Genomic DNA, 12,268 nt, shown 5'->3' with positions numbered 1-12,268 from the left:
CACATTTTGTCCCCTCCTCCAAGTCATCAATGTAAATGATGAACAGTTGTGGGCCTAACACTGACCCCTGCGGCACCCCACTTACCACTCTCTGCCAACCTGAAAAACTCCCATTTATCCCGACTCTCCATCTCCTGTCAGACAACCAATTTTCAATCCAGGCCAATATACTTCCCCAGACTCCACTTTCCTGTAACTTACTATAAGTCTCTTGTGCGGCACCTTATCAAGCGCTTTCTGGAAATCCAAATATACAACATCAACCTGTTCCCCTCTATCCACCGCACCCATTATATCCTCAAAGAATCCTAACAAGTTTGTCAAACAAGATCTTCCCTTTCTAAAACCATGCTGCGGCTGCCTGATTGAACCCTTACGTTCCAAAAGTTTCACTATTTCATCTTTAATGATGGCTTCAAGCATTTTTCCAACTACAGACGTAAAGCTAATTGGCCGATAATTTCCAGTCTTCTGCCTACATCCCTTCTTAAAAAGTGGCATGACATTTGCTGTCTTCCAGTCTGCCGGGACCTGCCCAGAATCCAAGGAATTTTGGTATATGACCACCAATGCATCAACTATAACTTCTGCCATTTCCTTCAGAACCCTTGGATGCATATCATCAGGACCAGGTGATTTGTCTGGCTTTAGTCCCATTAGTTTCTCCATCACTACTTCCTTTGTAACAACTATTTTATCAAGGCACTCCCCAACATTCGCATCCTTAACTCTGCACTTTGGCATGCTGGACGTGTCTTCCACCGTGAAGACTGACACAAAATATTTGTTCAATGCCTCGGCCATTTCCTCATTTTTTGCTATCAGTTTTCCTTTCTCACCCTCCAAGTGTCCTATGTTAACTCTGGCCACCCTCTTCTGTTTTATATATTTATAAAATTTTTTGCTTTCTGTTTTTATATTTTGTGCCAATTTACTTTCATAATCCTTTTTCCCATTTCTTATTACCCGCTTTGTAACCCCTTGTTGTCTCTTAAAGTTTTCCCAATCTTCCAGTTTCTCACTGCTCTTTGCAGCTTTGTACACCTGCGCCTTCAATTTTATACTCTCCTTTATTTCCTTTGTTAACCACGGTTGATTTTTCTCTCCCTTGCTGCCCTTTTTCCTGACCGGAATGCTTCAGGAGGAATATGATATATTGTTCCTAATTTTTTTTATTTAACCTCACCCTGACAATTAGTGAGGCCAGGGACAGACGGACATGTCATTGATTGGTTTTTGAAAGCTCAAGGAACTTGAAGGTTCTAACTCTCTCCACATTTTTCCCATCAGTACAGACAGGAGTGTGGACCTTCAACCTCTCCTTCCTAAAATCAACAATCAGCTCCTTAGTGTTGGTGTCATCAACACCAAGTCTATTCTGGTACCACCCAAAACGGGTCTTGATCAGCATCCAGTGTCATAACTCATAATTTTCAGTTATCTGGCCAATAATGGTGGTGGTATCAGTGAATTTGTAGATTGATTTTTGAGCTCAACTTGGCTATATGTTCATGGGTGTACAATGAGTAGAGTAGGGATGGAATATGCAGCCTTGAGGTGCCCCTGGGTGAACACCGCATAGAGAGCCAGCGAGATAGTGGCTGTTGTTGACATGTTGTGATGATGAATGAATTGAAATGGGTCCAGGTCCAACCTGAGATAGGAGTTGATGTGTTCTATCACCAGTCTTTCAAAGCACTTCATCACAGTAGATGTTGTTGCTACTGGACCATAGTCGTTGAGGAATATTGCCTTGCTCTTGGGCACCAGAATAATGGATGTCCTTTTGAAGCCGGTGGGGACCTCTAACCATTGTATCGAAAGGTTGAATATGTTCAGAAAAATCCCTGCCAGTTGGTTTGTACAGATTTTAAGGATACTGGCAGGCACAATGTCTGGGCCAGTTCCTTTTTATTGGTTCACCCCCCTTCTCCCCCCCCCCCCCAGGTTTACTTCATCCTCCGAGAGGCACAGAGGTGGGTACTGTGGTACTTGCAAGGGTTCTTCATTGTTTTCTCTTCCAAAGCAAGCATAGAAAGCATTGAGCTTGACCAGAAGATTTGTAACACAAATGATGATACTGTGTTGATTCATCTCATAGGATGAAGTGGTGTGCAAGTTATACCACAGCTGAAGGGAACTGTATGAGACTGTAGCTTGGTCTGGAATTGTTTATTTGCATTGGCCTTCCAGATGTTGTACATGGTTTTTCTGCATGATTTGGAATTGAGAATAATTGAGGTAGCTGTGTGAGTCAGTGAGTTTGCAATAGATGTCTGTCTTCAGTTTGTTTCCTGAGATGGAGGCAGATAGGCCAGGGGAGGAGAGAGAAGTAGAAATAGTCCAGGTAAATTTAAGGGTGAGATGATTCTCAATAGGTCCAGTTGATCCAGTTTCCACTTCATTAGGAACAAATTCAAAGATATGATCGAAAACCTTTTTATTCAACAAGATCTTGCATTTCACTGATGGAGAGCTTTTTTAGATAAAACTAAGTCGATATTGTCTGAAGATACTTAAAAAAAAATCCTCAAGAACTGCATTCAAATCAGAACCAAGAATCATCCTGATTGCTAAATACAATTTTGTTCTGTAACTAATCTGTTCATCTGACCACACAAAAAACTGATTATCTGGCATTTTGGGTATTTGGTGGGGCTGGACAGGAGGTTTTTCTAAGATTGACACTAAGATTGGAGGTGTTGTGAACAGCAAAGAAGCTTTTCAAAGCTTGCAGAGGAATCTAGACCAGCTGGAAAAATGGGCTGAAAAATGACAGATGGAGTTTAATGCAGACTAGTGTGAGGTGTTGCCTTTTGGAAGAACAAAGCAAGAAAGGATATACATGGTGAATGGTAGGGCACTGAAGAGCTGGGAACACAGTTACATAGAGTTGCAAATAGAGATTTTGACATTGGCCTTCATAAATCAAAGAATTGAGTATAAGAGCTGCTATGTTATGGTGGTACAGTTGTATAATGTATTGGTGAGGCCAAATTTGGATCATTGTGTACAGTTTTGGGTCACCTAACTACAGGAAGGATATCAGGAAGATAGTACTAAGATGTTGCCTGGACTTCAGGAACTGAGTTACAGGGAGAGAGGTTAAACAGGTTAGGACAGACGTATTTAAAATTATAAGGGGGAGAGATTGAATAAATGTAGATTTTTTTTTCCTCTGAGGGGAGGTGAGATGAAAGCCAGGGGACATGGGTTAAGAATGAAAGGGGAAATGTGTAGAGGGGGAAATTATTCACACAGAAAATGGTGGGAGTGTGGAATGAGCTGCCGGCTGAGATGAATGTAGGCTCATTTTTAACATTTAAGAAGAATTTGGACAGGTATATGGATGGGAGAGGTAAACAGACTAGTTTCGATAAGAGCCGTCCTTGCTAGAGATATCAAGGGATGACTGTTATCATATGTTGTAACTTGATTGTATAACTTTCTATCCACGAGTGTTTAATCCAGTGAGTCTGTACGTGCCTTTTATCCTTTTGCAAAGCTATACGAGTAAATAAAAACTACTGTTCAGATTCATTGCCCCTGGCACACAGTGTGGGTGGATTGGGGAACATGCCTTATGATGCAAGGTTGACACAGCTAGGGCTTTTCTTTGGATTGGCAAAGAATGAGAGATTACTTAACTGAGGTCTATAAGATTATGAGAGGCATAAACCAGAGGACATCTGTGTCAGGTGAGGGGAGAAAAGCTTAGGAGTGATGTCATGAGTAAGGATTTTACACAGAGTAATGGGTGCCTGGAATGCATTGCCAGGGCTAGTGGTAGAGGCTAGTACAATAGGGACATTGAAAAGACATTTGGCCACATTGATGCAAGAAAAATTGAGGGTTATGGGTCTGCGTTAAGGAAAGTTTAGATTGGAGTAAGGGGCAGGTTTTCAAGTTTCTGGATCACTGGGACCTTTTTTGGGGAAGATGTGACCTGTACAGTAAGGACAGGTTACACTTAAATCCCAGGGGGACCAGAATCCTGGCAGGGGTATTTGCTAGGGCTACTCAGGATCCTTTAAACTAGAATAGTTGGGGGGAGGGAGCAAAATAGTACAGAGCAGTAAGGAGAAGGTTAGAAAGCAAACAAAGAAAGTTTGTAGTAAGTATTTGCATATGGATGGGCAGGTGATAGAGAAAGGAAATGCTCTGGAAGAAGATGAAGGGCAATTGGCAGGAAAAGGAAATAATGTTGTTATTAAAGATGAGGGAAAACAGGGATTAAGAATTGGGAAATCTCTGAAATTCATATATTTTAACGCCAGGAGTATTGTAAAAAAGGTGGATGAGCTGAAGGTGTGGATTGATACTTGGAAGTATGATGTAGCGATTAGTGAGTCATGGTTGGAGGAGGGATGTGATTGGCAGCTGAATATCCCTGGGTTTCGTTGCTTTAGGTGTGATAGAGTCGGAGGGGCAAGAGGAGGTGGTGTTGCATTGCTTGTCAGGGAGAATATTACAGCGGTGCCTAGGAAGGATAGATTAGAGGGCTCGTCCACGGAGGCTATTTGGGTGGAACCGAGGAGTGGGAAAGGAGAGGTTACACTTGTAGGGGTGTATTATAGACCACCCGGAGGGGACCGAGACCTAGAGGAGCAAATCTGTAGGGAGATAGTGGATATTTGTGATAAGCACAGGGTTGTAATTATGGGAGATTTTAATTTTCCACATATAGATTGGGAAACATTCTGTGAAAGGGCTGGATGGGTTAGAGTTTGTGAAATGTGTGCAAGATAGTTTTTTACAACAATATGTAGAGGTGCCGACCAGAGAAGGAGCAGTGTTAGATCTACTGTTGGCAAATGGGATGGGTCAAGTGACGGAGGTTAGTGTTGGCGAGCACTTCGGGTCCAGTGATCATAATGCCATCAGCTTCAATGTCATTATTGAAAGAGATAAGTCAGGGCCAAGGGTTGAGGTTTTTGATTGGGGAAAAGCTAGATTTGAGGAGATGCAAAAGGACTTACAGGGTGTGCATTGGGACAATTTGTTTTATAGGCAGGATGTAGTAGAGAGATGGAAGTCTTTTAAAGATCAGATTTTGAAAGCTTTATGTTACTGTTAGGTTAAAAGGATGGGCAAAAGGTGTGAGAGAGCCGTGGTTTTCAAGGAATATTGGAAACTTGGTTCGAAGAAAAAAGGAGGCGTACATTAGGTATAAGAAGCATGGAATTAAGGAGATGTTTGAAAAATACATTGAATGTAAGAGGAATCTTAAGAGAGGAATTAGGAAAGCTAAAAGAAGGTACGAGGAGACTATAGCAAGCAGGGTGAAAATTAATCCAAAAGGGTTCTACAAATATGTTAATGGTAAAAGGAAAGCGAGAGACAAAATTGGTCCCTTAGAGAATCAGAGCGGAAAACTGTGTGTGGAGCCTAGAGAAATGGGGGAGATATTGAACAGTTTCTTTTCTTCGGTATTCACCAAGGAGAAGGATATTAGGATATGTGAGATGAAAAAAGCAAATTGGGTAAATATGGAGAATATAGTGATTATGAAAGATGTAGTGTTAGGGCTTTTGAGGAATATAAAGGTGGACCAGACGGGATCTTCCCCAGGACATTGAGAGAAGTAAAGGAGGAAATAGCAGAGGCTCTGACGGTAATTTTCTAAATGTCATTATAGATGAGGATAGTGCCGGAGGATTGGCGTATTGCGCATGTGGTTCCGTTATTTAAAAAGGGTTCAAGGAGGAAGCCTGGCAATTATCGGCCTGTAAGTTTGACGTCTGTGGTAGGTAAATTAATGGAGAAAGTTCTTAGAGATAGTACTTATAAATATCTGGATAGACAGGGTCTGATCAGGAGCACTCAACACGGATTTGTGGGCGGAAGGTCCTGTTTGGCCAATCTGATTGAATTTTTTGAAGAGGTGACTAGGAATGTGGATGAGGGTAGCGCGGTAGATGTTGTCTATATGGACTTCAGTAAGGCCTTCGATAAGGTACCACATGGAAGGTTAGTTAGGAAGGTGCAGTCTTTAGGTATAAATTTTGAGATAGTCAAATGGATTGAACATTGGCTGAATGGGAGAGGCCAGAGAGTGTCTGTCAGGTTGGAGGACAATGACCAGTGGTGTGCCTCAGGGATCTGTATTGGGCCCATTGTTGTTTGTTATATACATTAATGATCTGGATGATGGGGTGGTGAATTGGATTAGTAAATATGCAGACGATACTAAGATAGGTGGAGTAGTGGATAATGAAGAAGGTTTTCAAGGATTGCAGAGGGATTTGGGCTGCTTAGAAAAGTGGGCTGAAAAATGGCAGATGGAATTTAATGCTGATAAGTGTGAGGTGCTTCATTTTGGTAAGAAGAATCAGAACAGAACATACGTGGTAAATGGGAGACCATTGATGAATACAGAAGAGCAGAAAGATTTAGGAGTAACGGTACATCGTTCCCTGAAGGTAGAAACTCATGTGAATAGGGTGGTGAAGAAGGCTTTTAGTATGCTGGCCTTTATCAATCATTGCATGGAATATAGGAGTTGGGAAGTGATGTTGAGATTGTATAAGGCGTTGGTGCGGCCTAATTTGGAGTTCTGTGTGCAGTTCTGGTCGCCTAATTATAGGAAGGATATAAACAGAGTGGAGAGAGTGCAGAAAAGATTTATTAGAATGTTACCTGGGTTTAAGCATCTAGAGTACAGGGAGAGATTGGGCAGATTAGGTCTTTATTCTTTGGAGCGTAGAAGGTTGAGAGGGGATTTGATAGAGGTATTTAAGATTATGAAAGGGATAGACAGAGTGGATATGGATAGACTATTTCCGTTAAGAGTAGGAGAGATTGAAACAAGAGGACATGAGTTAAGAGTTAAGGGGCAGAGGTTTAGAGGTAACATGAGGGGGAACTTCTTTACTCAGAGAGTGGTAGCGGTGTGAAATGAGCTTCCGGGAGAAATAGTGGCGGCAGAGTCAATTTTATTATTTAAGAAAAAGCTGGACAGGTATATGGATGAGAAGAAGGTGGAGGGTTATGGCCATTGTGCAGGTAGGTGGGACTAGAGAGGAGTGTTTGGTTCGGTGCAGACTAGAAGGGCCTAATGGCCTGTTTCTGTGCTGTAATTGTTATGTTATGTTGATGTCTATATTGGTTGGCACTACATCATGGGCCAAAGGACCTGTACTGTGCTGTAATGTTCTATGATCTGGACCAGTGGAAACATAATCAATACATGTTACAGTGTATCTAGTGTGTATAAAGAGTAGGAAATACAACCTAGTGAGTTTCATTTTGTAATTTTCAATGTGTATCTATCAACTCTGACCACAGATTTACCCATGTGCAGACCCTTTATGTTATTTAATCTGACTTCAGTTGCAGCTCCTCATCAGCCTGCTTCTGCCACACATGCTACTCGCCGTCTGAATACCCAGCTCACATTGGGGACAAATGGGTGAAACCAATCCTGATCCATTAGAATTTCTGAACCATTGGATTGGGGATTTGCAGAGATTAAACCAAAATGTCAAAGTCTGAGATGTAGTACATTGGAGATTTTGTTGACGGGCAATATTTTTAACTGTTTCTGCTCATCTGTTAGCCAGTCTTGCATCCTGACCATACTGACTGTTATATTTTTATCCTAAATTTGTTAGCGATCTCTAATGCACGTTTTTGGGCATTTGTATTATTTAACGGTTCTCTTATTAAAGGGATTACATTTTATTCCCAAACTTGATCATATTCTTGTCACGATCTGCCAGGAAAAGAGAATTATGGTTTTATTTAGTATTACCAGGATAAATAAGTAAATAGATTTACCATTCAAGAAGATGTAGAATTAAAGTTTTGAATATTTTGTCTTCTCAAGCGGCGAACAATGTCATGAGTTTCAATTGATTTGTAATTTATTTCATTTCACAGTCATGCAGGAGTTAGCAGAAGTGCTGCCATAGTAACTGCTTTCATAATGAAAACTGATAACCTAAGTTTTGAAGAGGCGTACAGCAAACTTAAAACCGTTAAACCGGATGTCAGGTAAGGTTGACGAAAATGCTTGGACTTCTGTGTTACTATTTTAATTGTTTTCAAGAAAAAAAAATATCAACTGTTTTTCTCTTCTGTTTTTAGGATAAACGATGAGTTTGTGAAGCAGCTAAAGCTGTATGAAATTATGGGCTGCACAGTGGATTTAACAAGTGCTGATTATAAACAATATCGACTTCAGAAAGTCTCTGAAAAGTTCCCAGGTAATGTGTTGCTTACTGAATTCTGGCAAGTTCAAGGAACCATCAAGTAACTAATGACTTCGACTATAAATTCAAATTGCATTTTATGATGTATGAAACATTTTACTGCAGATTAATATTATTCATGATTTCTATGTACAAGAAAATTATTTTAATTCTTTGTAAGCACTTTTTTTTATAAATTCCATAGAACTACAGAATTTACCAAAAGAATTGTTTGCAGTGGATCCTATGAGTCTTGGGAAAACAAGTGAAGCAATCTATAGATGCAGAAAGTGTAGGTGAGTGAAACTTTTCCTGGATGATGGTTATAAGGCATTGTGATTTTAGGCCATAAACACTTTGACCATCATTGGGCACATGGCAGATTTATGCCCATTGTACCCTTTTAAAATGGATAGCAGAAATCTCAGTTATAAATTGTGAATCAGCCTAATGTTAGCACATGGGTCTCTGCTTCTTCGCAGTGTTGTTATCCACAGTTTGTTACCCAAAGTCAACTGCAGTCTGAAACTGATCCAACTTTCCTGTATCAGTCCCAACTAATCCCACTGCCCTGTGTCGGTCCCCGCGCTCTCCCCACTGCCCCGGGTCAGTCCCCGCGCTCTCCCCACTGCCCCGTGTCGGTCCCCACGCTTTCCCCACTGCCCCGTGTCGGTCCCCACGCTTTCCCCACTGCCCCGTGTCGGTCCCCACGCTTTCCCCACTGCCCCGTGTCGCTCTCCCCACTGCCCCGTGTCGGTCCCCACGCTTTCCCCACTGCCCCGTGTCGCTCTCCCCACTGCCCCGTGTCGCTCTCCCCACTGCCCCGGGTCAGTCCCCGCGCTCTCCCCACTGCCCCGTGTCGGTCCCCACGCTCTCCCCACTGCCCCGTGTCGGTCCCCACGCTCTCCCCACTGCCCCGTGTCGGTCCCCACGCTTTCCCCACTGCCCCGTGTCGCTCTCGCCACTGCCCCGTGTCGGTCCCCACGCTCTCCCCACTGCCCCGTGTCGCTCTCGCCACTGCCCCGTGTCGGTCCCCACGCTCTCCCCACTGCCCCGTGTCGGTCCCCACGCTCTCCCCACTGCCCCGTGTCGGTCCCCACGCTCTCCCCACTGCCCCGTGTCGGTCCCCACGCTCTCCCCACTGCCCCGTGTCGGTCCCCACGCTCTCGCCACTGCCCCGTGTCGCTCTCGCCACTGCCCCGTGTCGCTCTCGCCACTGCCCCGTGTCGCTCTCGCCACTGCCCCGTGTCGGTCCCCACGCTTTCCCCACTGCCCCGTGTCGCTCTCGCCACTGCCCCGTGTCGCTCTCGCCACTGCCCCGTGTCGCTCTCGCCACTGCCCCGTGTCGCTCTCGCCACTGCCCCGTGTCGCTCTCGCCACTGCCCCGTGTCGCTCTCGCCACTGCCCCGCGTCGGTCCCCACGCTTTCCCCACTGCCCCGCGTCGCTCCCGCCACTGCCCCGCGTCGCTCCCGCCACTGCCCCGCGTCGCTCCCGCCACTGCCCCGCGTCGCTCCCGCCACTGCCCCGCGTCGCTCCCGCCACTGCCCCGCGTCGCTCCCGCCACTGCCCCGCGTCGCTCCCGCCACTGCCCCGCGTCGCTCCCGCCACTGCCCCGCGTCGCTCCCGCCACTGCCCCGCGTCGCTCCCGCCACTGCCCCGCGTCGCTCCCGCCACTGCCCCGCGTCGCTCCCGCCACTGCCCCGCGTCGCTCCCGCCACTGCCCCGCGTCGCTCCCGCCACTGCCCCGCGTCGCTCCCGCCACTGCCCCGCGTCGCTCCCGCCACTGCCCCGCGTCGCTCCCGCCACTGCCCCGCGTCGCTCCCGCCACTGCCCCGCGTCGCTCCCGCCACTGCCCCGCGTCGCTCCCGCCACTGCCCCGCGTCGCTCCCGCCACTGCCCCGCGTCGCTCCCGCCACTGCCCCGCGTCGCTCCCGCCACTGCCCCGCGTCGCTCCCGCCACTGCCCCGCGTCGCTCCCGCCACTGCCCCGCGTCGCTCCCGCCACTGCCCCGCGTCGCTCCCGCCACTGCCCCGCGTCGCTCCCGCCACTGCCCCGCGTCGCTCCCGCCACTGCCCCGCGTCGCTCCCCGCGCTGGTCCCACCTTACAAATAAAGAGTTTACAGGTACACTACAGTATCCCATATATTCTTGCTAAGTATATGATATGGTGTTCACACAACATCCACATCGCATAATGCCCAATTTCGTTGAAAGTATTGTGGATGTTAAGCGGCGCATACCCTGTATAGGGTTCGGTTCTACCGTGATTTCAGGCATCCGTTGGGGTTCTTGGAATATATCCCATGCGGTAAGGGAGGACTACTGTATTTATTTTGTGGAATGAGTTTTAAAGTAGAAATGTTTTCTGACATTTTCCCCGGAAATGCAGCAATCTAATTTTGAGAATGTGACCACTAATCCTTAACCATGATCCCTGCCTCATTACGTTATCCCTTCTTAAATTTAAAAAAAATGTAGACATGCAGCATGGTAACAGGCCATTTCGGCCCACGAGTCTGTGCTGCCCAATTTACACCCAATTATCCTGCACCCCCAATAGTAGGAAAACAAAGCCCCTGGGGAAAATCCATGCAAGGAGAACATACAAACTTATTGCAGACAGCATGGGATTTGAACATCCATCCCAATCACTGTAAAGGCTTTGTGCTAACTGCTATGCCAATCGTGCCACCCAAACGTCTTAATGGTTTGAACATTTCAAATAAATCATACTTCAGCCTGCTAAATTTCAGCAAATATATCCATTGTTTGTGACAGAATTTTAATTCTGGTAAGACTTCACTGCAGTATCTCCAAATCCATTATTACCTTACTAAGGTACACTGCTCAGAACTGCAGCAGTGATGTAATTAGTCCTTTGCTGAGCAGGTCTGCTTGTTAATTGAATGTTCTGGGCAGTTGGCTTTTTTTTGTAAGTGACATTTTTATGGACTTCTATGACTTGGACTTCTAATGTGTATTTGCTGCATTAAAGTTCAGTTGGTATAGGTTTGCTAGCTTACAATAGACTATAGGTGCTGGAGTAGACCAATTGGCCCTTCGAGCCATTTATCGGATCATGGCTGATCTTTCCCTTTCAATAACCAATCCCAGCCTTATCCCCATAACCCTCAACTCCCCTGCCCACAAGAGCCTTATCCAACTCTCTCTTAAATCTATCCAATGAATCCACCCCCACTACTCTCTGTGGCAATGTACAACTCTGGGTAAAAAAAATTCTTCTAATTTCTCTGTTAAATGCCCTCTAGTCCTAGTCTCACCCATCATCGGCAACATGCGCTCTGATTTCACCCTATCAAGCCCTTTGATGATCCTAAATACCTCAATCATGTCTCCCCTCATCCAAGTCTTTCTATCCTATCCGCGTATGACATTCCTGCCATCCCGGGAACTAACCTTGTAAACCTACGCTGCACTCCCTCTATAGCGAGTATGTCCATACTTAAATATGGGGACCAGAACTGGATGCAATACTCCAGGTGAGGTCTCACCAGGGCTCTGTACAACTGCAGGAGGGCTTCTCTACTCCTATACTCCAATCCCCTCTTTATGAAAGCCAACATATCATTCGCCTTCTTCACCGCTTGCTGAACCTGTGTGCTAGCTTTCAATGACTGGTGTCCAGTACGCCTAGATCCCTTTGCATTACCCCAGTCCCTAGCTTAACTCCATTTAAATAATATTCTGCTCTCTTGTTTCTGCTTCCAAAATGGACAACCTCGCATTTACTCACATTAAACTTCATCTGCCATTTCTCTGCCCACTCCCCTAACCTGTCCAAGTCCCCCTGTAATTTCCTGACATCCTCCTCACTCTTTACACTACCACCCAGTTTAGTGTCATCTGCGAATTTGCATATGTAGTTATTTATCCCCTCATCCAAATCATTTACATAAATGATAAACAACTGAGGGCCCAACACCGACCCCTGCGGGACCCCACTCGTCACATCCTGCCAACCAGAAAATGACCTGTTTATCCCAACCCTTCGTTTCCTATTTCTCAACCAATTAACCATGACAGCACTCTACCCCCGAGTTTCCAAACTAGCCTC

General features: G+C 45.6%; 1 protein-coding gene across 2 annotated transcripts in view; it reads left to right on the top strand.

Annotated features, from left to right (window-relative positions):
• Positions 1-12,268, top strand: part of dusp12 (dual specificity phosphatase 12) — a 29,080-nt gene that overhangs the window by 1,503 nt on the left and 15,309 nt on the right. The window contains exons 2-5 of one of the 2 annotated variants that reach the window (XM_069938116.1): positions 521-632; positions 7,882-7,995; positions 8,089-8,207; positions 8,398-8,488. In XM_069938116.1, coding sequence (XP_069794217.1) covers positions 521-632; positions 7,882-7,995; positions 8,089-8,207; positions 8,398-8,488 — 436 coding nt within the window. The remainder of the gene's footprint in view (positions 1-520; positions 633-7,881; positions 7,996-8,088; positions 8,208-8,397; positions 8,489-12,268) is intronic. The other variant, XM_069938115.1, reaches the window with a different exon arrangement.

The sequence above is a fragment of the Narcine bancroftii genome, chromosome 5 (assembly GCF_036971445.1).
Source record: "Narcine bancroftii isolate sNarBan1 chromosome 5, sNarBan1.hap1, whole genome shotgun sequence".
NCBI classification, from domain to species: domain Eukaryota; kingdom Metazoa; phylum Chordata; class Chondrichthyes; order Torpediniformes; family Narcinidae; genus Narcine; species Narcine bancroftii.
Note: the sequence above shows the minus strand (reverse complement) of the source record. Positions and strands in the feature narration are given on the sequence as shown.